The sequence below is a fragment of the Manacus vitellinus genome, unplaced genomic scaffold (assembly GCF_001715985.3).
Source record: "Manacus vitellinus isolate BGI_N305 unplaced genomic scaffold, ASM171598v3 scaffold_20_pilon, whole genome shotgun sequence".
Taxonomy (NCBI): Eukaryota; Metazoa; Chordata; class Aves; order Passeriformes; family Pipridae; genus Manacus; species Manacus vitellinus.
In genome coordinates, this window is record NW_021939471.1 from 1,891,778 (window position 1) to 1,918,241 (window position 26,464).

At 41.4% G+C, this 26,464-nt stretch overlaps 2 protein-coding genes across 7 annotated transcripts in view; both read right to left on the reverse strand.

The window, feature by feature from the left end:
- The window catches only part of KANSL1L (KAT8 regulatory NSL complex subunit 1 like), a 58,927-nt gene extending 49,301 nt beyond the window's left edge, over positions 1-9,626 (reverse strand). For 3 of the 6 annotated variants that reach the window (XM_018071738.2, XM_018071735.2, XM_008928454.3), the window contains exons 1-2: positions 9,413-9,626; positions 2,498-3,615 (exon numbers count right to left, since the gene is read on the reverse strand). In XM_018071738.2, the coding sequence (XP_017927227.1) occupies positions 2,498-3,585 (1,088 nt within the window). In that variant the 5' untranslated portion in view covers positions 3,586-3,615; positions 9,413-9,626. Of the gene's footprint in view, positions 1-2,497; positions 3,994-4,408; positions 5,883-9,412 lie in introns of those variants that run through there. The other 3 variants (XM_018071739.2, XM_018071737.2, XM_018071736.2) reach the window with 3 other exon arrangements.
- A 722-nt stretch (positions 9,627-10,348) lies between these two features.
- On the reverse strand, positions 10,349-26,464 carry ACADL (acyl-CoA dehydrogenase long chain). The gene is made up of 11 exons (XM_018071887.2): positions 26,391-26,464; positions 24,247-24,408; positions 21,675-21,812; positions 21,063-21,227; positions 20,074-20,140; positions 18,653-18,817; positions 17,915-18,016; positions 16,580-16,693; positions 14,374-14,501; positions 12,195-12,281; positions 10,349-10,947 (listed from the first exon to the last, which is right to left on the reverse strand). Exons 1-11 carry the CDS (start codon positions 26,462-26,464, stop codon positions 10,854-10,856), a joined length of 1,296 nt encoding a protein of 431 aa, XP_017927376.1. The 3' UTR covers positions 10,349-10,853.

Here is a 26,464-nt window from a genome sequence, read left to right on the forward strand (position 1 = left end):
TAATTCAAGTATTGCCTCAGCCTACGCTCACAGACAAATCCTCTGCTTAAAACAAAGGTACTGTAACTCTGAGCGAGCTGCCCCAGCAGCACAACTCAAACACGGGGGATTCTTGCCCTGCCAATGTAGCAAGGCCTTAGCTAAGGCATATCACTAACCTGGTCACCACTGCACAGCTGTAAGAACATTAAAAAAGGAGGAAAATAAACAACCCACAAAAAAGGGCCACACTGAGTCAGACTACAGATCATCTACCCAGCTCTCCTGCCTCTTAGTAGTGGCCAAGATAAGAATGTTACAAGAGGGCAGGCACGGAGGGAGCAGTGCTTCTCCAGAACACTCCCTTAGCTGCCAGCAACAGCAGCCTGGGGATTTCCTAAGCCAAAGGTGATGGTTTTGCACTTAATAATCCTCTGTGATTTTTTTCATCAGTGCAACAAAGCAAACTGAATAATCCTTAAGTTCAGATAACTTCATCATCATGGCTAGGCTTCGCAAACAAAGATTTGGGAAGGCTCTAACCACCTTTGATACAGGCACGCTGGTGGCTTATGAGGCCAGACATATCCGACTGCAAAAGGCACAGCAGAAAGACTCCTTAGATGGTGTATTCTGCAAGACACGGTTCTTTCTGCGTTGCCTTTTCTCCTCGAGAGTGATCCTGCGTGTGTTCTCAAAGGAGACAGCAGCGTTATAGATGGGGTGTCTCCAGGCCTCCCCATTGGAGGCCAGAGCAGACCAGTTATGGTGATCAATATGGCCAAGGCTGAGATGTTGTTTCAGGGAGTCCTTGTATCTTTTCTTTGGGGCTCCTCTAAGGAACTCAAAAAGCTACAAGAAGAAATAAAGGTAAAGGACTGGCAGGCAGAGTTAGGAACTCAACTGTCCCTGGCAGGAAGAAAAAAAGAAAACCCTTGCACAAAACTTTTGTCAAAGTTTTATATCATCCACTATCCTTCGAAAATCAAGAGTTTCTCAACAAATTTTCTTTTTCAGTTCATACAATTGAAAGATAAGAATCTTACAGGCAGAGCTATTACTCAAAAGTTCAAACATATCAATTAAGAATGTAGATTCTCCTACACTGGGAAGAGGCCAAATGATGGGTTTTTTTTCATTAAAATATTTCAAAAGGATAATTATTCTTTTGCAAACTCAAATATTTAGGGTGATCCTAACTTAGCTGGCGAGCCATTATGCTTTGGTTGGACTTCAGCACAGTATTTACCATTCTGACAATATGTAAAAGGAAATGAAAGCTTTCTCATGTTTTCCAGGCCTACAGAGTCTAACAGAACTCTGTGATTTAAGAGAACAGCAGTGATTTGATACAGCCGTGCTAGACTGAAGCTATAAACGTGTAACAGGGCACAGCTCTTTTCCAATTTCAGAAGTTTCCTTGATTTCTTTTCAGCATTATGCTTTTCAAGAAGCAGACCAAGAATAAGTGTTTTCAAGTATTTTTATTTACTTTTTTTTTTCTAGACACTCCCTAACAGCAGAGAGGATGAGATCAGTAAACGCAAACCTAGTCCTGGCTATCGATGCTAGAAATGTGGGTGCCATGAAGCTCCAAATAAGCTGCTGTGTTTGTGTGAAGCTCTGTTGTGTCACTGTCCTATCACATACCAACAAACCTTAAGATGTGCTCTGTCTCTCCAGCTCTAGGAAGGGGAAAGCAGCTGTCCTTTCACTGCTTGCTAAAATTTCTGGACTGAAGAGATTGTGTTAATAGTGTAGCAAGGTAGAGGTAAAAAAATAAAAAGAAAAAAGGTTGTACCATCATCAGGGAACAATTTTATTATCTCATTCTCCTACCTGCTGCTGATTTCCAAATCTACAATAATTTGTACAGACAGGATTCCTGCCAATTCAAGACAGTATTAGTTAATACTCATTTCCCTCTGGTTCTTCATGAAAAAGATACCAGCAACAATAAGAACACCACTGCTAGCTACATTCCTAACTGCAGAATGACTTCAGTAAGTAAATTAACATCTTAAAAATTATAATTCAAAGAACCAAACTTTTTCAATATATAACTCCCAAATACTGGATGGCTTGACACCTGCAACAGATGACAATTTTTACTCATTATCACATCATAGTGGATTTCAAGATCCTAACGTTAACTAATTCTTAATAACTCCAGAAAAAAAGTAAAGTTATTTTCATACTGGCCAAAAATTATCATTTACAGCATTGCTATCACTATTTGATTTAAGCATTATCCGAGTATTGAATTATTAGCAGTACTAATTTAATGCGAACTGACAGGGTGCAGTACAAAACTAGCTCTCCACAATACAGTAAACAACTGCTCCTTAAATGCGTTCATTACAAGTTCTTACTCTCCCTCCCTGTCAAACCTAGCTGACACCATCAGTCCTGCTGATTTCAGCAGGACTATCACACACGAAGGAATGTGCAGATCTAGACCCTTCCATCCTGATTTATGAGAAAGAAGCACGAGTCTAAGCAGGAATTTAACACTTACGCTTCCACAGTTGTTCTTACAGTCTGTTCCTCACCATCTTCATCTGAACTGCTACATGTTGCATCAGAGTCCAGGTCCTTCTCCACGCGAGACAGCAGCCCTCCAGTAGAGAGTGCAAACCCCCGGATTTCACCTGGTGCAACGGTAACTCCGTTCTGTACGTCCACACTCAAACTACTCTCCAAAGTAGTTGCATTGTTTTCTGGCCAACCTTCAGTGCACCTGAGGGAGTTACTGCTCAAAAATCTGGTTGGCTCATGGAAAAACTTCATTCTCTGAAGCTGATGTTTCACGAAGCATTTCAGCTGCTGATCACAGTGCTTGATAACATGCTTTGCCAGGAGCATTTGTAAACGCTTCTGAGTTCTTTTGGCGCGACTGATTTCCATTTGTTGCTTAGTGACACACTGGAGTAAGCGAGCATACACCTCCTCCTGGGTGCAGCTCAAAATCCCTTCTGAAGGCCCGTGAAGAATTTGGTATAATAAATCCCCTTTTATTGTTTCAGCGCAGACTTCCAAAGCCCTACCCAAAAACCCATTCTTCTTGTACCATTTACCATTTAAAAGTTGCATTTCTTCTGCATTACTGGATTCAGTTACATTTGAATCTGAGAGTCTCTGTGTTCCTGCTAAGTTCGGAGATGCGGCCTCTGAAAACATTGCCCCTTTGACCTGTTGCTCAGGTTCTGAGTGACTAATCTGACCAAATGATGTGTCACCACCATTATGTAATGCCTTTCTCATCTTGGAGCAGCCGGGCTCTCCTGCTTTCATGTGCTTACCAGTTTTGTTGCTAAACGCAGAATTTGTACTCATTAACAAGATAGACTGATAGCGCTTGGAGGCTGGTGGGGAACCAAAATGCTGTACACTGAAGATATCATTCCTGAGGTTGGGCTCAGCAGTGGGGAACCCCAGGACTGAGCAAGTAATCTGTGCGATGGAGTCCTCTTTTATCTTCTCTTCCACTGCTCTGGAATTTTCCATGCACAAAGCTGTATCAGACTCCATAGCTCTAGAGGACAAAGAAGGTGACAAGTGGATACCATGATCTTTTGTTGCTGCCTCTCTGAGGGCTGGTGTCATTATATCTACAGTAGGTAGTTTACAGCAAACCTGAAAATAACATGGGCCATGTAAATTTTCTCATTTTCATGACACAGTACAAATACAACTACACTCTTAGACATTCCATTCTTTCAACATTTCATCATTATTCAAAGATTCCATAAAAAGGATGTTATCTAAAGAACACAGACTACACTCCCTCCCAAGTCAAACAAGAACACTCTCTTTTTATTTCATTCAGAGTTTTTCCACGTGCAATGAAAGCCTTTACCTCTCAGGGGAGTAACTGTTCATACCTCATTTCATTTCTGATCCTATCAGTCTGAGAAATAAGACTCAAAAGTTCAGGACTGTCATCTCACCTTGCCCAAACTGAAAAACACGACCATGAACAACATGACTGGCACTATTGGGAGAAACATATTTACTGTAAATCTATATAAAGCAAGCATTTGATTAATTATTATATATTCTCACAAATACACACTAGAAACCAATCATCAAGGTTAATGCTTTCAAAACACAGAACTCTAAGCTCTAAATGTTTTCTAAAAAAAATAAAAAAAAAATCTTTCCCATGCCTTTGTATTCAGTTTTTTATTCATCAGGCACTGTCTGTGCAATTCAAACAAAATATTTTTCATAACAATTTGAGAAAAGACATTTTTCTTTACAAGTCCTTTTGCCTGTGGTTTGCCATTAAATGAAGGATTCCCAGACTTTGAGATCAAAAGACCAGCTTCAACCTTCACCCCTTCTTGCCAGCAGCTGTGCTGCCAAGTCATACTGCATCTGTTCCACAGCCTACACAGCAGGAATCACTGCTTTACACTGTACTTACAGCTTTGTTTAGGAGATGGTTAAAGAAGCCCAGTGAATGATTTAACTGAACATGGCCTGCAGAAGACTGAAAGATAAGTTACGGTCAGGTCTTTGTTAAGAAGCTAGAGACAAAACCAAAAACAGTAAGAGAGCAGTAGCAAATGTGAGTGTAGCACAGTAATGCCACAGTACATTCTCTGTTGAACCACTGTACTGTTTGTGCAGCACTTCCACTGCACCACTTTTAATGTCTCCAGTTTCTCTGATCTCCACAGTAACTGCCTAGCTCAGCAATTTTTAATGCACAGATCTCATAAGGGGTCAATGATTCCAAGACTTAAGGTCCACATATGGACCTTAAGAAAAGCAAACTCCTTGTCTGAAGCCTTATCTTGTTTATAACTACAGACTTTTTACACTGAAGATGTGAAAATTAAAGGGAGATATGGAAACCTAAGGATCTGAGAAGTACCAGTTTGGAAACTTGCTCCTTAACTCTCAAAACATGAAGAAAAACAGAGAGCCACATGCTCCAGCACTGCCTTACCTCTCTTGGTATGCTGTATTCACCTTTCATTCCTCCACACGTACTTCAACCATGAGGTTCTCATTCTCCGTACATCACCTATCCAGCATCACCGGGACCAAGTTTGGTGGTCACACTGCTAATCCTAAATGATACTACTAAAATCCCCAGGATTTTAACCTTTATCAATAAGCCAATAACTTCAGCCTACCAAGGAATCAGAACAAAGCCCTCCCAGTGGACAGCTGTTCAGGAAGAGCCCCGTTCTAGGATCAGGAAATGCACTGATGAGTGCTGGAACCCTGAATCCTAAAGGCTCTGATGACTCGGTAATGCTCTCAGCATCTGGTTAACTCATGGCTTTGTGTCTTTCCATTCTTGTAAAAGCCAGCAGGCCCAAGAATTTTTAAATCCAGAGGAGTATGGACTCAGACACTTATGCCTGCCTGCCCTCAGCATATGGCAAATAACTGTAGTAAGTCAGAGCAATTTAACACAGCTAAAACATAAGGGGGAATGAAGTGAAGCCCACAGTTCCTCTGTAGGGTTACTCTGAGCTCAGGAGTCCCCATGTTTGATTTGTCCCTTGGAATGTCAAGAACCTCTCCCAGAAGAACATCAGCCTGGTATCTACATACACCGAGCAACCAGTTTATAACTGTTCAGGTTTACTGTCCACATCCCTTGGTCTGAGTGGTTTAACAGGCAAAGGTTGCTACTCCTGAAAATCAGAAAACATTCACATTGAGCAGAGCTGCTGCTCAAGCAAACAAGAAGTTTGGAGATGTGGAAGACATACCTGCATGAAGATGGAGAGGCTATTCAAAAAACTGGCAGCACAAAAATTACACAGTACTGTGTTTTAACTTGATCATATTCCCTCAAATATCACATACCCTTCTGGTACAGTTTCAAATTTCCAAAACTGCAATGCATACCATTAGCAATTTTTTTTCTTTGTTTTTTGTTTAGTCTGGGGGACTTCTTTCCCATTCTTTTAGGGGAAAGAGAGGAATAAATCAAAGTACCATCAAATGGAACCACAAACAGTAAACTAAAGAGCTCTGACAAAACACTAACTAATTAGGAGTGCCTGACAGAAGACGCTTAAATTACAATATAGCTAAAAAATAAATAAAATGCTTTTGAATAGGGAAATCGCTGAATTAACCCCTTGCCCAGCAACTTGCAATCCTCACAAAATGTTTCTGCCCTGAGGACAGTCATGTGAGACATTCAGGTGTGTTCACCTCATTTCAGACTATAGACTAAGACTACATAAAAGCTGTGACTGTTCCCGTCTCCCGTTCTTGGTATTTCTCCAAGAAGTTCATACACACACACACAAAAAGTCATTGACATATGAGCAAAACAAAGAATCAGCTGCAAAAAAATTATAAACAAATTTTAGTACAAGTACTTGGCTCGACAAGAATTGTACAATTTTCATTTTGACACATTTTATTTCATTTTGGCAGAAAGCTGCAAAAATAATTTCACTCCACCCTTATTGGAAGTGAGTTTCCAGAGCCAAACCTACTACCTTTGGGGGGGAAAAAAATAGAAATAAAAGCACAGAGGGAGGGAAGACAGGTACTGCAAAATGGTATTCTGGAAGAGACTGTATTTGCATTCTGCAAAAAGCTTTTTTGTCATAGGTAAACCATTTCAGGAACTTTTTCCATTGTGCACTAGGTGAGGTTTCAAAACCAGAACAGCTGAAATGCTACTAAACTGGCAAACAGTTTGCCTTTCATCTGCTGAATACACACTCCACTTAAAAGACTAAAAAGTATTGCAGAAAGAAAAGCTGACATTAAATAAGTACTGGGGAAGGGAAGAAACAAGTACCAGACATGCACAGTACAGCAACTGATGTTTAAAGTGACTTTATGCTTATCCTCCCTTAATGCCTTAATTACCCAGGAGGATATAGCTGGGAACTGCAGTTTATCACAGCCCGACCCCGCACCCGGTCCCTTCTCTCACCACACCTACAGGTCCCTAAGCCCTCAGTGACTCCTACTCCTCTCTCTCTCTCCTCTCCCCCTGCTACCTTTGCTGATTTCTTAGTCCTCATTTCTGCCTTATACCCTTCCCTACCAGGTTTACCTCACCAGAATTTGCCTAAATCCTGAAACTAGTGTGTTCCTGTTGGTGATTATTGCTCCCTATTAAAAGAAACACAACAAAACCACCCACAAACCTGCCAGCACTCAGGGTGGCATTCTCTCCCTTCCCAGCTTTTGTTTATGGTCCTTTCACTTTTTGACTTCCCCCCCTTGCATAACACTATCACTTTGGTTACACAACACTGCAGACAATGTTCTGGGGGATTTTTGCTTAGGGAGAGGATTGCTTTGTCTTCTAGTGGATTTTTTGTTTGTGATCTTTTTGTTTCCAATGACAATAAAACTCCACTTGCATGGGCCTTTGTAAGGCTCCTCTGTACCAGCTTTCACTCCTTGTAAATTGAGTCATCTTTCCTCATCCCAAACACCTGAAATTTTCTTGATAGTAATGAGATTTCTGGAGACTAGGGTAAGATTCTTATATTTCTTATTTCCTTTTGCTTTGAAATTCAAGGGCCTACAAATTAATATGGCTATTTCCAGTTTACTCACAGATTACCAGTGTTTCAGATAAGCCAACTTCCACTGTTTTTACCTTGTCTAGAAGGCATTCCAAAAGCAAAGACAAGATCCTGGCAACAGACAGCATCTGGTGAAACACCAGAAAATTAAGCTCAGCAAGAATGCTCAAAAATACTCTACTGCAATTTTCAATTTCGAGAGGCTTTAAGGCCTCTTAGAAACAACCTGCAGAACAGACAGCGCCACACAAGCAAGCTTGATCTGCCCTCAACACAACTGACAGAACCTGGTTTCCTACAGCTTTGTGCTGTTTGCCCTGTAATCCCTGGCTCCTCTTGGAAAGCCTTCCTGATAATCACAGGACAAAAATAAAGTGCTCTGGCAGACGGGCACTACTGCGGCACTGCCTCAGCCAAGTGCAGTGGGCAGGACTGACCCTGCCCAGCTTCTCCAAGCCTTGCCTGGTGGGAGGCATCCCCTGGGTGTGCTTTAACTACCCCTCCCACTTTTCCTTAAACCTACAGGATCACAGTGATTTCTTAGAATAGAGAGAGCAGCTCAGTAGCACAGTCTGCATTTCCTCACAGAACAGTTTGCAGCAACTACCGCAAAAGAGATATTGGGCCCCCTGGGCATGTCCTCGTTAGAAGTATCAAAGGAAAAGGAAAGAAATCCATATTTAACACACCTGGGGCTACCCTTTAAAAAAAAATCATCTCAGTAGGCAGCTTTTGTTTTCAGTTCAAAAGCAGCCCAGTTACTCATGACATGTATTTAAGCATTTTAGTATTTTGTTCTATTAATAGATTGGAAGAAAAAACATAAACCCGAACAGGATTATTCAGGGAGTCTCAACTTTCAGCAGCACTCACTCTGTAGGCACAACTATCCAGACAAAACTCCAAACTCCAGTTTTGTACACTCCAGAAGATATAAGCACAAATTCCTCCTCTTTGGCCAAAAACCAACACAACAAAACACACATGCACACACCCCCTAAAAAGGATCTCTCTTTGAACACCAAGAGAAACCCATTTAAGACAGACCACCCAGTTCCAGTCATAAAAAAACCATCAAAAAAAGGATGTACTTCAAGTGGAACTCATTAGAATTCATTTATGATAAAATCCGTGACTCGGGGTTGTTTTTCTCCCAGTTCATGACTGCTTCCAAACAGAATCGGGTGTACCTCCCAAGTTTACTACCACAGCATCAACTAATTCCCGTTCAGTCTATAGTACCATTTACAATGTAACATCTGAAGTAATTTCAACATATGTTAAACACTTCTTGTATTACAACAGGTGCATCTGTAAGTAAGTTGTACATATGTCTCTAACAAATATCAGCAGTACTTTCCAATCCATCATGAAGTCCATACCAACATTTCAGTTCTCCTTTTGAATTTCAGCCTTTGAGGAGAGGGCCATAAAACCCTGTCTTAAACAAAAGACACTCAACTCTTAGACATTAATTAAGATGATTGGAATTTATACTCCCCAGAACATTTCCCAGGATTTCATAACATGGACTAATAAGGCAGGAGAGTCCTAAGGCACACAGACTGCTTTCTGAGGTAGTACATCTACCAGGCTTTATCTGGTTTAATTTTTACTATTTCCTTTTTATTAAAGCAAGCAGAAAAAGGAAGTATTTGCCTTTTGACAAAAAGCACACTTTAATAATTTGGATTTCTTTTTTAATTGGCTCCCATTGGAAATTGCAAATCCCCATTTTTAATTTGCTTCCCATTGGTGAGGGGTATGGAATACCTCAGTCATTGCTACTTTTTTTTTTCTGTGAGACACTTCAGAATTTTGCAAGCAGGGAGCTTGCAAAAAAGCGCACGGAGAGGCTTGCTCAAGATCACACAAGAAATCTCAAGGCAGGCTGCGGGACACACCTGGATCTGAGCTGCTCCCTAGAGCTTTCCTAACTACTTTATATCAAGTATCCAGCTCTGTAAGCGGTCTGCAGTCTGGGAAGTCTCGGCCCGGGTTACTCCGAGGCAAAGGAATCTCTGTCGGTCGGTTCAGGTTGATTACCAGAGAGAAGTTTTGATCCGGGATTTAAATCCCGGGTGGGACACTCGTGGCGGGCGTGGGTAGCCCCGCCCCCTCCCGCGCGGCCCCGCCCCGCCTCAGCGCCACCGGCCTCCGCCCGCCGCGAGCACGACCTACCACCCCCCCACTCGCGCAGCCCACCCGCCCCTCCCGCCGCTGGGAACCAACCGCCGCCCGGCCTGCCTGCCCCCCGCCTCCCGCGCCTCGCCGCCCGCAGCCTGCCCGCTGTGCCCCGCGACCCCCGCTTCCTCTGCACCCGCAGGTTCTCCGCAGCGGCCCGCCCCGCCGCCTTCAGCCCGCGACGAGCGGCACCCGGCGCGGCTCGCACTGCCGATGTGAAGAGTCCCGCCCCAGCAAAAAGCGCAGCGCGGCGGTGCGGGAGGGTCCCTCGCTCCTCAGGGGGAGCCGCGCCAATCCGGCGCGCCGGGGCGGGGCCCTCCCGCCATTGGCAGGGTTCCCGCCTGACGCGCAAATTGGGCGCTCCCCCGCCCCCTCCCTCCCGCCGCGCCGGGGCTGTGAGGGAGCTGAGGGGAGAGCGCTGTGCCCGCCGCGGGAGGTGCAACTGTAACCTCTAACATGTGAAAATAACTAAAAAAAACCCATAAACACACTAACCTGCCTAAATATTTCCGAGTTATTATGCCAATAAAAGAAAAACACGTTCACCGGCATTATGTTCCCTCCCTCCGAACTCCCCCTCAGCACCCTGAGGTGAACACGGGCAGGGAGCAAGCAGCCCGGTTCCCCCTCGGGCTTTGAAGTAACGTAGACAAGCATGAGATTGCATAGAAATGCTTTATTACGTTTATTTGAACAAACTAATTAAAATAAGGCATTCCGGGTTAGATGTAAACATAAGGGTCAGCTGCACAGCGGGCGGCTGCTGTGCAGTGAGCAGGTGTATAGCAACAATAGCGAAAGTTTCAAGTTCTACTTCTCAAGGGGAAATACAAATTCAAAGTTACATTAACATTTAATTTTGTTTATTAGTTAAGAATATGACTCCTCTGGAAATATGATTCTGAAAACTGAGGGCTGGATTCAAAACTCTTGAAACAGAGTACTCCGTGTTGTCCAAAAACATTTAAAGTTCATTAGATATTAGATATCCTGCATATGAGCACCCTGGTGTTACTAGTTGTTCTTTTTTTTAAGTGTCACTTCATTTAAAGAATATGATACACCAAATTTATTTACCTTACATTCTGATGCCTGATTTTATGCCATATATTAATATATAAAAGGATTCTCTGAGACTCTCCAAAGTAGTAAGCATCTGCCCTACTTGTCACTGACAATGTCTCTAGCAATAAGTTCTTTCATTATTTCGTTGGTACCACCATAGATTGGCTGAACACGGGCATCCACAAAAGCTCTGTGGGGGGGGGGAAACAAAACAAAGCAAGGAAAGATTAAAAACACCTCCTTGGAATGGACATACAATCAAAAGAAAAACAGTTGTTTTATCTTTGAAGATCCCTCTTTTTAAATGCAATTCCTGTTGTTAAAGAGGTTCATATTTTCCTAGAGGCTTTAACTGCCTAAAATATTATAACTTTGCAAAGTGCTGTGAACCAAACCGGGAATCTCCTAATTCTGCTTCACTATAGAGAGAACAGCTCAGGAGCAATGAGACATTCCCTGGAAACATGCATGTTGCTGGACCATGCTGATAATAAAACCCTGTATGGGCAACTACTGCACACACAGATAAGCAAGGATTTGAGGACACCCTGATCAAGACTTGCTGTCCTTCCTTTAGTAAAATAGGCTGCAGAACACTCACAAATTACATTCACTGAAAACACCTAGAAACAAGTTATTTTAAAGCAATATTTTATACTCTTTAATGAATTTAAAAAAAAATCTAAACCTACTAATTAAAAAGAATACTTTATCTATTTATGACAACTGCACAGCAGTCCTTGTTTTGCTACTTCTACCCCCTTTGTTGTTTTGGGTTTGTTTGGGTTTTTTTGTTTTTTTTTTTAATAAAATCAGCATCAAAACCTCTTACTGTGGCAAATGGCACTAATGGTGCACAACCTTCACAGATAATGCACAAGGAAAAAGACAAAAATTTCCTGTCTCTAAATTCATAAAGTCAGCAAAAAATTGGGAATGGCAAATTCTTCTTTCTGCATAGAAATCTCTTAGCTTTTCATTTTAAGAGGTGTAAAAAAGCTGAGTGTAGCCCGGCATGCCCTTGATTCAGCAAGTTGATATCCTGTGGCATTATACAAGACTTAGACTGTATCAACATTTTCTTTTCTTCATACATACGCATTAATTTCAGATAAAATATAAAAACTAGCTCCTCTCATTTTTGTTTTTACGGTTTTCCTTCTCTCTTTTTTTCAATTAATATTTTCCTCTAAAAAACCCACTCCTATTTTGTGAAAAAACAGGTAATTGCTGAACAGCTTAAGAGTTATTTGGAGAATCAAAACAAAGCCTTCTTGCAGACATCCGGACAGTAGATTGCCTTTCAATAAAGACGATGAGAAAAGGAACAGTAAATCACTACTAACACTAAACAACTGATAGGGAGACATAAAGGAAGTGCCTCATTTGACTTTGCTGGTAATCTTTCATCATGCAAGTCTGAAATGTTACACTTACTTTGCAATTGGATACTCCCACATGTACCCCCATCCTCCATGCATTTGCACACACTGAGTAGCTATGCTGTTTTGGAGATCAGAACACCTTAAATGGACAAAAAGAAATTTGTTTTTAGAAGGATGTTATGCTGTGAAACATTACGAGAGATATGTTAAGCCAAAAACATAACATGACTAGTAAGAAATAAATACTGTTCAATTTAATGTATTCTCTTCATCAAACAGCTTTCAGAGAAGGAAAGGTTTCAAAACATTCAGGCTTGTTCACCTTTCTCACAGGCCAAGAGATACCTTTTGTGAAGCACACAGATACAGTCTCTCTTCTTACCAAACCCCTCAGCTTTGCCAGAAATTAGGAGAAAAATCAGGCTTCCCCCCCACCCATTCCCACTAGCAACACACTAGGATGTTCTCTGAGCATAACCATCACCTGGGGATAACTACATTTCCTCATAAATTTTAGAATCTTCAATTCTAAAAAGTACTGTAATTCTTCTGGGATTTGATCCCTGTAAAATATGGACTTAACAGCAAAATAAATTTTAACTGCACTGGAAGCTCAAGCCAAAGTTACAAGACATGAAAAAACCCACTTTCTAAGCATACAGCTTTCAGAGTGGCAACAGAAGGAACAAAAATGACAACTCAAGTCAACTGCTTCTCATGGAAGAATGTAGGAGTCCTTTTCTCCAAACCATCCCTTCATTCAGTGAAATCTTTACAGTTTATTATACCAACTTTAAATCTGCAGCAGTGAGTTACTGCAACTGTCTTTCCTATATATTTTCCCAAATTAATTTAGGTATGTTACACAACCTATCACCACAAAAAACCCCCTCCAAACAACCCAGCAGATGTTTCTCCAGATGTAAGAAAAGAGATGCACAAACCACATTTTAAAATCCTTCAAAGCTTTAAGTCATATCACTGACTATACCAAAGGTTTGAAGCAAAATTAACTGGACAGAGTCTCCTGACACACTAGGGAATAAAGCAATTTTATATTCAAGTATTTTCTAGACCATTTAAGAAATTTTATGGAAGGGAGCCACAGGGACTCCACTAGTGAAAGGGGAAATCCACAAAAAATCATGATGCTAAACAGTTTGGGAAAGTGAGGGAGTTTCAAATGCCTTGCTTTGGGCAATTCGTTGATGAAGTAAGTTTGCGTATCTGAGCTGGCACTCGTTGTTTCCTCCTCCTCAAAACTGAATGCCTCTGCTTATGTACTTGATACTTCTAGGTAATCAGTGCCAGGAATAACACTCTATCAAAATCCTTCCTTCTACTGTAAATATTCTCTCTGGATCCCCTCAGCATTCTCTGCTCGTTTCCTCTATACTTCGTTTTAAAAGCCTAAAACCTGTAAATCTGTGCATCTTCCATAAAATTATTTGTTCGTTTGTGCGTTTTTCTCCCCTCTTGAGTTTGCAAGCAAACTCAAACCATCCAAATTCATGTGCCACTATCTTAGATGTTTCCACTCGTCCAGATTTCTCTGGTTAAACCTAAGTTAACAGATAACACCACCAAGTACAGGATGAGGGAGGAGCAGTTCTGAACAACAAAGGAAAGCACTGTTTAGTCTCAGTTACAGCGACAGCCGTAGCCAACTATTTCTTCCCAAAACCCGACAGCTTTGGAAACTGGCTGCACCAAACAGCTATTGCTAAGTGACATTGACTAAAAAGTATCATAGAGCTTCAAATATATTCCAATTTTGCCTTTTTTTTTCTTTATAAAAGGCAAAACAAGCCTCATACCCCATTAAAAACAAAACAAAACAAAACCACCAAAAAACTGCTGAACCCAACAAACATTGAACAACAATTTGCTACAGTAAAATGTAAACTTTGTCTAAATACCAATGGAGAACTCACACATACTTGAAGCTAAAGCTGAATCCTGACCTTGTTATTAATAGAAGCCTATTTCAAAAGCATATCTTTATTTTGAAATTGATCTGTTTAACCAACACTGGTTTTCAATGTAACTAACATTTTTGCTGAGCACATGAGTAAAGTTAAAGCTAGTGGTCTCTTTTAGAAGCTGACAATGTTGCTTTAATCAGGCAGTAATTTTATCTTTTCATGAGTCCTTAACAGCTCAGTGTTTTTATCACTAGACTCCTGGCAAGATCATGCAAGTAACACTTCCAAAGGACTGTAACTACATACCAATACTTTGCCATAGAAGCTGTGGCAGAGTCCAGGCGTTTATCTGCGTGGAGCTGCAGACAGTTGTCCATAAAGGCTCGGGCCACACAAATTTGCGTTTTTATTTCTGCCAACTTGTGCTGTATCGTCTGGTTTTGGAATTGGATAGAAGGGGCAGAGGAAAGAGAGCAGAAGTAGTACAGTTTAACACTTCAAGTAGAAAATGAAGCATTTTCCAGAAGTATTTCTGTTAGAAATCACTATTTCAAACAACTTTGGCTCTGTACACCAGAAGACACCTTACTGTCCCTACAATTATGTCTTCACCAGTCTTATTAGAGAAAAGTACCGCCCTTTACTTCTCAAGGTCAACTCAAAACATGCATTTAAGAGAAAAAGCCATAGAGCCTGGCAAACAAATTCCTAGGGAGCACAGAGCAGGAGGCTCTGGGTGTTCCCTCTTGTGGGGGAACGTCTTTTCACTCTGTAGAGCCACGGATTTCCCCAGTTAACAACAACATTTCACCATCTATTTAATGCCTTCCTAAGCATTCTTCAGAATTTCAGTCACATGCAAAGAGACATAAGCAAAAAATAAAAGAAATTTTAGGCCAGCAGAAAGTTTTTCAGCACTGAGTTCTGTCACATTGGAAAAGAGTATCTAGATAGAAAAGGAAAAATCCATCATAAGTGTATTAAAACCAGACCAGGCAAGCTTCAGACCATCTTCTTGTAAGTCTGGTAGGGAGAGGATAAAAATATCAGCCAATAACAAAAGTTGTTTCTAAGCTCAGTTCTAGAATTGTATTAAAAAAAAAGATCATCTTGCTTCAAATATACCAGACCAGTCTACTATTACAAAGATAAGATTTGATTTCAAACACTGTAAAACAGCATGAGTAAATAAATTAGCCAAGGCAGAGCTCTAATAGAAAGGATTATTTATTATATGCATGCTCTAGCCAGCAGTAACAAAAAAAGGAAACTGAAGAGTTAAGCAGAAATGTATTATTTTGGTAAAAATAATACACTTTATGAGGTGGTTGGCAGTGGCCTAGCCTAAAAAAAGGAAATTATTTTGGAGAGCTCTGCATACTGAGCTAATACAAATAAGAATCATCCCTGACCTACATTAAAAAAAGGTAAAATATATTTCTTTTGTGTTAAAGTTGCATGGTGCTCATACTAAATTCCATCTGAAATTATGGATTCCTGAATGTTAACTTTAGAAACAGACAAAGATCATAGTCTCCTGAAAGATACCTGGCATTCCAGCCTCCAAAGGGCCCAGTTCTGGTGCCCTTCACAACTAAAGACTTGATTTTGACAAAGGAAGTCCCAAGACATAGAAATGGATTTTTTTGTTGTTGTTGTTGTTAATTATTTCAAAAGTATATTAAAAATGAGGCAGCCAACATCCTTAACTGGTATGAGTCACTTCTATCCTATAAACCCAATGCAGGAGCTTGGTCAGGAAAACTGTAATATCACAATCCTGCGCAAAGGAACATCTGTTTTATGACTGCAGCTAAAGAGCGTGGGCACAAACGTCTCAAAACACAGTTACCTACCCCTGTCAGGAGTGAGGTTTGCCCACAGAGCATAATCCAACAGTTTTACAGGCAGTCACACAAACACCCAACTCGCTGCTGGCTGAGGAATCTCATTACAACACCCACAAAGCCAACAAAAACAACACAAGCACCTCTGCAGCACCTGGGCAGCAAGAACACTGCTGGGAGTCCCCACCAGCACCAGCCTCTAATGCCATTTCTCTGCAATGCTCTGTGTGCAGAGGAACACAGTGCCTGCACAGGCAGCCTCCAGGATTCTGGGCAGATACAGAAACACAGGCAGGTGTGATGGACCCTGTGATTATGACCTCTGGCAGTAAAATGCAAGCCTAAGAGCAACACGGGAATTGTTCTTCACAGCAGCAAAGAGCCAGTATAGTTCCTGGTTACATATTTCCCTTCCAAAAGCAGTACTGCTGGGAGGTATTTACCTCAGTCATAAAATACATACACTAAGGCTTTTCTGGTGCTGTTTTTTTGATTATTTTGCTTCTCAAAAATGAATGATGGGCACAGAGGCAACAACACAGTCCAAACGTGAAACCCATGAAAATAATCCTTTCAAAATTTTGATTTGTTCACTATTTCACATACACAGACGTACAGGAAGCATACACTGGAATTTGTATACAAGTCTCTCAGTTCAAACTCACCTGCAAGTGTGCAATTGTCTTCCCAAAAGCTTTTCTTTGCCTCACATAATTTCTTGTTTCTTCAAACATGAATTCACAGCCAGCCAGAGCCATATCAGCAATTAGAAGTCTTTCCTTTTGGACACAAATGATGTGATTCAGTTGAGTTATCCTACATTTCTCCACACTAGATGCACAGTCGGGACACAGATGTTCAGTATTGTTCATTAAGAGAGGGGAGGCAGAAGTCACACAAAATATCCAACCAGACAACATTGCATTACTGAAATTAGCAAGTGGGATGAACACCTTGCTGCCTAAAGCTCACTTTTAGGTCTTAAGACAGGGTTGTGCTCTATCATGATGACTCCAAAACTAGCCACAAATCAACCACAGGACTCTTACTGACTGAAAAATTCACATGAAATTCTGTTTCTGTTATTGGTTTTCACTGTTCAGTCTAAGTAACAGCTATATTTGACAATTTCAATAGGATAACTCTAGAAAAAACAAAGCCTACAAAACCAGCTAGTTTTTCCTTCCTCATAACGTGGTGAAAACCAAAAACTAAGTGCAGAACAATTGCTTCTGGCATCACTGAAATCATCTGATGATTACGCTGAATCTGTTCATGAGTGTATCTATTTCTTTAAAGCTGTAATGTATATTTTTTTGATCAGGTTTTGTATTTACTGACAGTATAAAATTAAATAAATGTGATCTCTACCAGATGAGACAAATGCAAAGTCATAGTTTTGACAAAGCACAGTCACATTTTGAAAAACTACATTGCTTCTTTGTCCTCCCAAATAGTTCCAAAACTTCATAAACTAAGTCGTAACTGGCAAGGTATTTTGGCAGCTAAACGATTTTTTCACTTTGGAATATGAACAGAGTTCCATATATCTTTAATATGCTTCTACTGGTGGAAGAGCTAGAACAGCAGTGCTTGTTTCTTTTTTAAAGAGAATGCCAAATGCATCAGAGACCTCCAAGCTATATTTAATTTACTAACCAAAGTGGTTCCATAGTAAAAGTACAAAAGGAAACTGTGGTATGTTCCGTTTAATACACTACCCTCAGGTTCTTCAATAGCTGGGTTGTTGATTAAAAGATTAAAATTAAAAGATATGGCTTTGACCTGGTAGATATCAACATTTTTAAAATGCCCAAAGAATTGCACTTCTAGCACTGCATAGTTCAGTTAAAAAGCAGCAGCATCAACACAACATTGCCTACAGACATCCTGCTTCAGAGTCCAAGGTGACTCCTCACAATACATAAACTTCAAGACTAAGTGACAAAAATTGTCTTTTTATTCTTCCCACAGACAGCAAGCACTCACATTCCTCTTACCTGAGGGAGCTCTGCCATCAGATAGTAGAAGCCTTTGTTCTCTTTTCCAAGCAAGGCACTGGCTGGCAACCGCACATCTTCAAAAAACAGCTCTGCTGTGTCCTAAGAGGATTTGAAACACAACAGTTGATAGTCTAACATTGTAATCTCTTCGTTACACTTCTTTTGCCCTATTTTTTTTCTTGTTATTGTACACTCTAACACGAAATTATGGAATTATTTAGGCTAGAATGATCCTCCAGAGGTCATCTAGTTTATCTCCTATTCAAAGCAGCTCCAGAAAAACAATCAGCTGAGGGCCTTGCCCTATTTATGCGTTCCAAAGCTCCAAAGATGAAGGCTCCATGACCTTTCTGGGCCCCTGTGCCACTACCCGACCACTTCCATGGTGAATTTTTTTTCCTAATACCTACTTAGAATTTTCCTTAATGTAACTTATGTCATTTGCCACTTTCCCTTTCACTTTGCACCACAAAGAACCTGGTTCCACCATCTCTACAGCCTGTCCTTCCAGGTTCCCTCAGAGGGAACAAACCCAGCTTCCTCAGCGTCTCCTTGCAGACCACATTTCAGACTTCCATAGGCAAAATGAGCAGACATACTCTGCATGGTTGTGCTCTAAAGTCTAACAACTAGAATAAAACCACAGTTCCATCTTATATTTATTTAGCCATTGCTAGGCATTAAGTGGTTTAGGCTTCCTCCAAGTCTATTCCGTTAGGGGCCGTATGAACTCACTTGAGCTTTCAGGCCAATTTTGTTCAGCTTGCGTCCTTTGATGAAGCCTTTTGTTCCATTCTCCACCAGAAAAAGGCTGATCCCATGAGCAGGGGATCGGGCCTCCCGGTCTGTAACCGCAACCACGATCACGACATCACTCATCCAACCATTAGTGATGAATACCTGTAAAAAAGGCAGCTTGGAATAAAGCCATGGACTATGTGGAGAGAAGTTAGGAGAGACCATCAAGTAGCAGAAAGCAAAATTACACTGACACTTTCGCAGGTGAACCAAAAGGCAAGGTTCAAGCGTCCAGAATTTTAAGGTTTCTCAATTAAGTGTTTTGGAACAAGGCAGACACTAGTTTGAGAAGTATTATGTGGGGCAGAAGTGTCAAGTCACAGAATGCACACATCTGTTTCTTTTTCTGTCCCATGACAAAGAAGAATACAGTATCAAATGTAGATATTAAATGAACACAGAGATTCTCTTGTCTACAAATTAAATCAGCAAGGTATAATGCACAAAATTATCAATGACTTCTTGTCACTACTGCTTACTATAATCCTGTAGAATGACTCATGGACCTGCCAAATGGATCCATCTTAACTCTAGCAAAAGAAATGAGCTTCTTGTCCTGCTTGGCTTCAAATGAACAGCATGAGCACCTTTTGAGCACCTGTACATACATATTTGCTTGCACACACTCTCATCACTGCAGTTCTGCTAAGGTCAGAAGTCTCCATCAGTCTATGTTATCAGCAGGGGTACATAAGAAGATTAAGACATTTCACAGCTTTAAAAAAAAGCTCTGTTGAACCCACATTCTATTTCAACGCTATTCCTGCCTTCTTGCTTTTTTACTGCAGCAATGAAAGAAGAGGTTAATGCTTTGCAACAGCTTTACAACACACACAGAGCATCTGATACAGCTGGTTTTCTTTTTTTTCTGCTAACATGACCAGCAAGCTCCTGAATAAAGATTATGAAGTTTGCATTGTGGCAAAACATGTATTTACTCAGGCCACAGAAGATTTCACAAGTAGTATTGCATATATTTTATTTTTAAACCTCAGTATTAAAAACCAGCCTTGGTCCTGCTTATACTGTGCAGCACCTTTTTTTCCCCTTTTATTCACAGTTTAAGAGAAAACAGCCCTTTTGATAGCGTTACTGAAAAGCTACAAAAATAATCTAAACAAGCCCTCCCATAACTGGTCTGTAAATTGCCAGTAACAAAAACATCTTAAGATCTATTAAAAAAAGTAACTGAGAAAAAAAAAACCACCCACAACATAACCCACACAAAAAACCCCAAACCAAACGCGAAGGGACTGGGAGGAGATCCTAATTGTGGTGCACACCCTGGTGCACTGTACTGGATGCATTCAGTTCCCAAAGCCTGTATGTCTGAGCAGCATGTATGTCTGTGCACTCACCTTACTCCCATTAAGAATCCAGTCACTTCCATCTTTTTTCGCATATGTCCGTACTCCCTGCAAGTCACTGAAACGAAATTCAAAAGGTCCTTCAAGAAACCATTCTGGAAGCTGTAATTTTTATCTTGAATTCTAGCCAGTACAAAATAAGGTAGATTTTATATCATCCAGGCATGGGCTCAGTGAAAACAGATGAGGATAGTGAAACACAGTGAAACAGCTGAGTGTAACACAGAACCACAAACACGCTGTGGAAAAGGATGATAAATCTATGCAATCATACAGGAGCACAAGGTCCCATTTTCCCATCTCTGCTTGTGGGAGGTGGTGTAATACAAGCATGGGTCAGCATCCCCTCAGGTCAATATGCCTTAAATGACAAATGCCAGACAAAACCACATCCTCTAAGCAGGCTCAGTCCTGATCAGAAGGCTCTGCGAAAAGCCATGGGCTACATCTACCATTTGTAGAAGCATGACACCAACAGGTTTTGCTCTTCATCTGTCCCTCTCTCTTTTGGAAACTAGCCAGCTCTGACTGCTCCACGTGCTGGCTGCCATTCAATAATGATGGGCAAGGAGGAGTATTTCTCTGGAAGGATTCAGAGAAAATAAAATAGGGTGCTCTGTTCCACAACAAAAGCTAATAGTAAAGTCAAGCCTTCTTTACCAAGGTATGTAATTTTCTCCTATGTTTCATATTAAAAGTATGTTCACATGACAAGCAAGTTGGTAACTATAAATTTATATTGCAAAAGTAAATACAAAGCATATTTGCCCATAGCAGGATGATACAGAAACATACTCAGAGCTAATACCTTGAAATGACAAAGATGTAGTAACCTATAACAGGTTTTTCAAGGTCCTACCTAATGTAGGATAGTCTAATCGCTAAGGTGACCATGTAAACCAGGAGGTTCAGAATGTTTTTCACTGATAAATCGATAGAAAGCACATAATTTGAGACAATTGGTTTAATATTTGGCTTACCTGCCAGCCCCAGGTTCTGTCATGGCGATAGCTCCAATGCACTTGCCTGCAACCATTTGGGGGATGAAGCGTTTAATCTGTTCTTCAGAGCCATAGTTTGCAATGTAGGGCATGACAATATCTGAATGAAGGCTGAACCCTGGGCCTGTACAGTTAACATACATTCTGGGGAAAAAAAGAGGTGGGGGGAAGTTCAGGAAAAAGTACTACAAAGACTTAAACACTGAACTCCACATCGTTACAACACAGATGCAACAATGAAGAAAATCCCACTACACAGAAGTCTCAGAGACTCTGAGCTTCTGATAGGAATTTCATTAAGATACTTGTACCATTATTTAAGGCACTGGTACCATTATTTATAGAATGTACTTTCACAGCCAAATGGGTACCAGGCTAAAAAAATACTTCCCCCAGCCAGTGGAGCACAATGACACTTGTTACTCAAACGGTGATCCGGAATACTTAAAACAAGAGGGATTTACATATGTGTAAACTAACCTTTCCACAAGAAAGAGAACTCCATTTTCTGTAAGCAAACATAATGAGGACAACTCATGGAAAAAAAAAATAGTCATCACTGAAATATTTCCTGAAGCATCTAGTACTCACTGCTCCTCCCAGACAATGGCTGAAGAGAGAATATCCGCTCCGATGCCTCCATGTTTTTCAGCAATAGCAACACCCAGCAAACCCTGATGTCCAGCCTTTTCCCAGAGCTCCCTGCTCACTTGGCCATCCTTCTCCCATCTGCAAAATGAACACAAGAACAAGGCCACACATTAAACCCCCACATGCTACTGTTTATTTGTCATGGCTGCTGCTTCACACTGGAACACTAACACACAGTGTGAGGGTACACACACAACTATGTTTCACAGCCAAGAAGCAGTGGATTAATCACAGGTTTTCTAATCTTCAAGTCCACAGATGCCACTGGCATTACAGGGGCACCAACTGTAAAACAAGTTTGAACTCCTGCTTCCAACATGTAACCTGACAGGAATTTCATTAAGACTTGTTATGACTGTTATACCAGACTGGTTTTTAGGAGATTTAGCCACAACCATCTGGATAATTACAAGCAGGTCTTTATCTTCACGACATTCCATTTTCCCCTGTACAAAATGAGTATAACACATCAGTATCTTTTGTGAAAGACTTCCACTCAGCCAATGAGAATTGCTTTATCAGAACCAAAATGCTATCATATTAGCCAATTTTATATAAAAATCGGTCCCTGTGCACTTAGAACAACTCATTACTGTATTTTGTGAAATTACTGCTTTAAGGTAGTTTCAAGTCTGTGTAAACAGATAGAGTTGAGGCTTAGCTGCTGACAGTTTGCAAACTTTAACACCATGGGAATCCCTCAATCTTAGAAAAATAGTTCCTCTTAATGGGATTTGCCAACTCAGTAGAAAGTTGGATAGCCATTAATGGTCCAGGTGTTTTTTTTAATGTCTTTTTCTTTAAAAACACAATTTTAAAATTATATGATAGACAGATTACATCGGAGACATTCCTCTGACACACCTGAGTGCAGCAGAGCTATATCACATCTCTTCTTCCACAGTTAATCAAGTATCTTATCCTACATATAGAATAGCATCACAGAATCACAGAATGGTTTGGGTTGGAAGGGACCTTAAAGGTCATCTTGTTCCAACCCCCTGCCATGGGCAGGGACATCTTCCACTAGACCAGGTTGATCAGAGCCCCATCCAACCTGGCCTTGGACACTTCTAGGGATGAGTGTTCACAGCTTCTCTGGGCAACCTGTTTTCCAGTATTTAAGCTTTCTAGTGTTTAAGCTCCATTCCAGAGCTTTTGCTCCTACACTGGAAATCTTACACAAATCTCTCTTGACCACCTTTGCTTCACCCCTCCCCTCACTTTCAGGGCCATTCCTGTCTCTACTTCACCCATCGCCAGAGCTTCACCTCCTCACAATAATCCACAACTGCATTCACTGATGCCACATTTGGCTTTTCACATCAGCCCAGACAATTAATATACTGTGCCTAAAGCCTCCTTGTTTACTTGAAAGGTGTGAGAACAGATCAGTTCATCAGTCACTGAAGTGATGCAAGAACAAAATTTCAACTTGTTCCAGCCTCTCTAAGAAACCCCTGCGTCAGCACGACAGCAAACAGGATCTTCAGCAACCTCAAGCAGACCCAGTACCTGTTTACAAACCTGCACCACAAGCCTAACAACAGACGAGGGAAAACGTCTGTTTTTGTGGACAGAATGTAAGTGCACAATGGAAGAGCATAGCATACTACTACAAGGCTGTGGTTTGAGGATAAAAAAAACTAGCTGCCACCAACCCTGCTGTAAGTCCTTTCCATTGCCTCCTGCTGTTCATTCTTGCCCCAGAGCCACAATATTCCACCCACTCAATTGTGAGCTGTATCAGGACATTCACCTAGCAGGGCAATTTCAGAATAAGCCCTTCACTACCCCCCACTGTTTTCACTTCAAGTAAAGATACTACTGAAGCTTAACACTTTCAGTTCACAACCACTTAATCCTCAATTTCTTTTCTTTCCCCAACTATAACTTGAGTGGATATAGCTAAAATAAGGGCTAAAACTACCCTCCAGCTCTAGTTCAGTGGAATTACAACACTTCTACTCTGTCCCATATTTCCACAGAAGTAAAAGTTACAGAAATTTAAACAAAGATGTTTTGTGCAAGTTTCTTGGTAATACATAATTCACCTTACCACTCTACGTGAACTTGTATGTTGTTACAAAATCTACTGCAATGTAACCTAGACACAAGATGAATGCCTTTTTTAGTTACATCAGCCCCATGGGAACTGAACTGTCCCCTAACTCCATCCAAGACACTGGTGTCAGAGTTAATCCTACAAAGCAGGAATGCTTTGCTGCAACTCTTGCAAACTGCATTTGTTTGCTCATAGGCCTAAGCTGAGGATGCCACACTGCCTACACTGGAGCTCAGAGGATGTGGCAAATTTTGATTACGTGTGATTTTTCTTCACGCGTGATTTTCACAGGTTTGTTTTAATTCACTAAATTCGAAATACAAAGCTTGTAAACAAAAACTAATAACCTGTTTATCTTGTCATATTAAGAGTCACACCGCAAAAAGCATTTTGGGGGAAAAAATGCATATCATTTGGCAAAACAAAATGTTTAAGAGGTTATCTTACTCTGCGTGAAAAGGCAGCACTTCTTCCTGAAAGAACTTCCTGGCACTCTCCCTGAAGATGTCATGCTCTGATGAGAAGATTCTCCGAGTGCCTATATCCATCAAAGTTTTAGCAGAAGATGGTTCCAGGCGCTTCGTGCCATGTTCTTCAGTTTGCAGAGGACTAAGAAAGACAAATGAAAGCATCTGTTAGGGCACAGGCACTCTATTTATGTTTACACTAAAAGAGAGGAAACACCTGTGTTGCTAAACACAGGTTCACATCCCAACTCTGGCACGCTGTTAGGTCCAAAGGATACGCAAGATAAATACAAAGACCTAAGAGACACTGCACTTCAGTGAGCTGTTAAAGGAGGTATGGCCAGACTAGCTTGTCCTCAACACTTCAAATAAATTAAAAACAATAATAATACATATATAGCTAAAATAATAAAGTTTCTGTTTATTAGAGATGCTAAAAATCATCGCTGCCTTCTCTCTCCCCCTGCCACACAACCTCCAAAATGCAATTCAGCTCATTTTAAACTGAGGGAATAGCTTTATGAGCAAGTGAACTTTTTTGGTGAATTTTGTTCATTCTGTACATGCCTCCCCAAAAGCCCCAAACTTGCAAACCCATGACGCTGAAAATTCACATACTCAAAATAAAAGTGAGTGCAGGGTGGATTTGCACGCTCCAAAGGATGTATTGTATTCTGCATTATCACATATACTTAACCTTGAAAGCAATACTTTCTAAATCATTCTAAATCTCGGTATTTTTGTTGTGCGGGAAGGCCGATCTTCACAAAACTCTGATAAAAACATACATAAAAATAAAATGCTGCTTTAACAAAAAAATAAAAACTGGAACAGTGGTGTCAGTAGTAGAAACCCCACAAGAAAAGTATAATTATGAAATAACAAGGAAGGGTTTATAAAGCTTTTGTAGGGGTTTAGAACATAAAGGATGACATAGTACTTGAAGGCTGAAATGAAAATTCAATTTATATTTGTGCATTGGATTCTTTTACCTGTTTTTATTTTATTGCCATAAAATATCAGAAATTTTAAGTAGAGCTGAGCTGTAGTAAATGGAAAAGGCATTCGCTGTTCCTTTCTCAAACCATTTTGTTAATCTCTCCTAAGTTCCTCAGCACAGCAACTGTGTGTAGTCCTGCAAAATTCAGCTGAGCCCACACTTATTTACTCTGTTATTGAGACGAAAGTCTTTATTTACTGCCACATGTAGTCACCCGGTGCAAAGGATTAAACACCCCAGAAACACACACTCTATTTATTTCTAATCGTATTTGTAAAAAAATGGATACAGCAACTTGAGTACTTTGTACCCCCAAAGCTAGGCACACAGTGACTCTCCCAAAAGCTCCACCTTATTTTTAACGCTGTTTAAGACGATGTTGAGCTTTCTTTAAGCCCCCCCCCTTATGTTTAATTGTGGCTCCCACCCTGCATGTCACACAGGGGAAGGGCCTGGCTGATCCCTTGCGCCAACCAAAGCCCTAGGAAAGACAACTCCAAGGCCGGGGAAGGTGTGATCACACTCCTGCCCTTCTGCCCCCTTCCCCGATCCCGAGCGCCTGATGCCACGGGGGAATGGTGTGCCCGGGCAACGAGGCGCCCAGCCGTCACCTTGCTGCCAGCACAGGACTCGCTGTCCCCAGGCCGGCCGGGAAAGTGGAGCAAAGGTTCGGGATATCGCGGGCGATGCGCTGGGGCTCCCGGGACCCGCCCGGCCGGGGGATCCCGGACCCGCCAGGGACTCAGGCGGGAATTACAGACAACAAAGAACAACACAGAACTAGAACCTCCTGCAAAGGCGAGGACCGACCGCACACGTACACATTACGCCTTTATATACACACACAGTGCCTGCAACCCTCCTGCCACACGTACAGAGCACACGCATCCACACCCCTCCGAACGCACACGGATGCGCACACCCGCCACACACACGTATGCATACAGAATGTGCGCACATACAGCTATACGGCCCCATCAACCCGCATACACGCCCCCCCCCACGTAGATGGGCAAAGACACACACCGCGCTCTCTAAGGAGCCCAAACTCGGGGCGCCCTTCCACCCGCCCTCGCGGTGCTCCCCGGCGGGATTCCCCAGGCACCACGGCCGGCCGCGCTCACCTGGCCCGGGCAGAGAAGGGCCGGCGCCGGGGACCCGCAGAGCCGAGCGTAGCGAAAAGTAACCGCGCCGCCAT

Bases quoted from the DNA above. Each gene is read 5' to 3' on its own strand.
- ACADL (XM_018071887.2), bottom strand. From the start codon at position 26,464: ATGGCGGCGCGGTTACTTTTCGCTACGCTCGGCTCTGCGGGTCCCCGG. The intron at 18,017-18,652 runs GTGAGTTCATAC...AAATCCTCTTAG, and splicing joins AAATTGGCCTGAAAGCTCAA to GACACAGCAGAGCTGTTTTT. The intron at 12,282-14,373 runs GTATGTAGTTAC...TGTCCATTTAAG, and splicing joins GCTTCTATGGCAAAGTATTG to GTGTTCTGATCTCCAAAACA.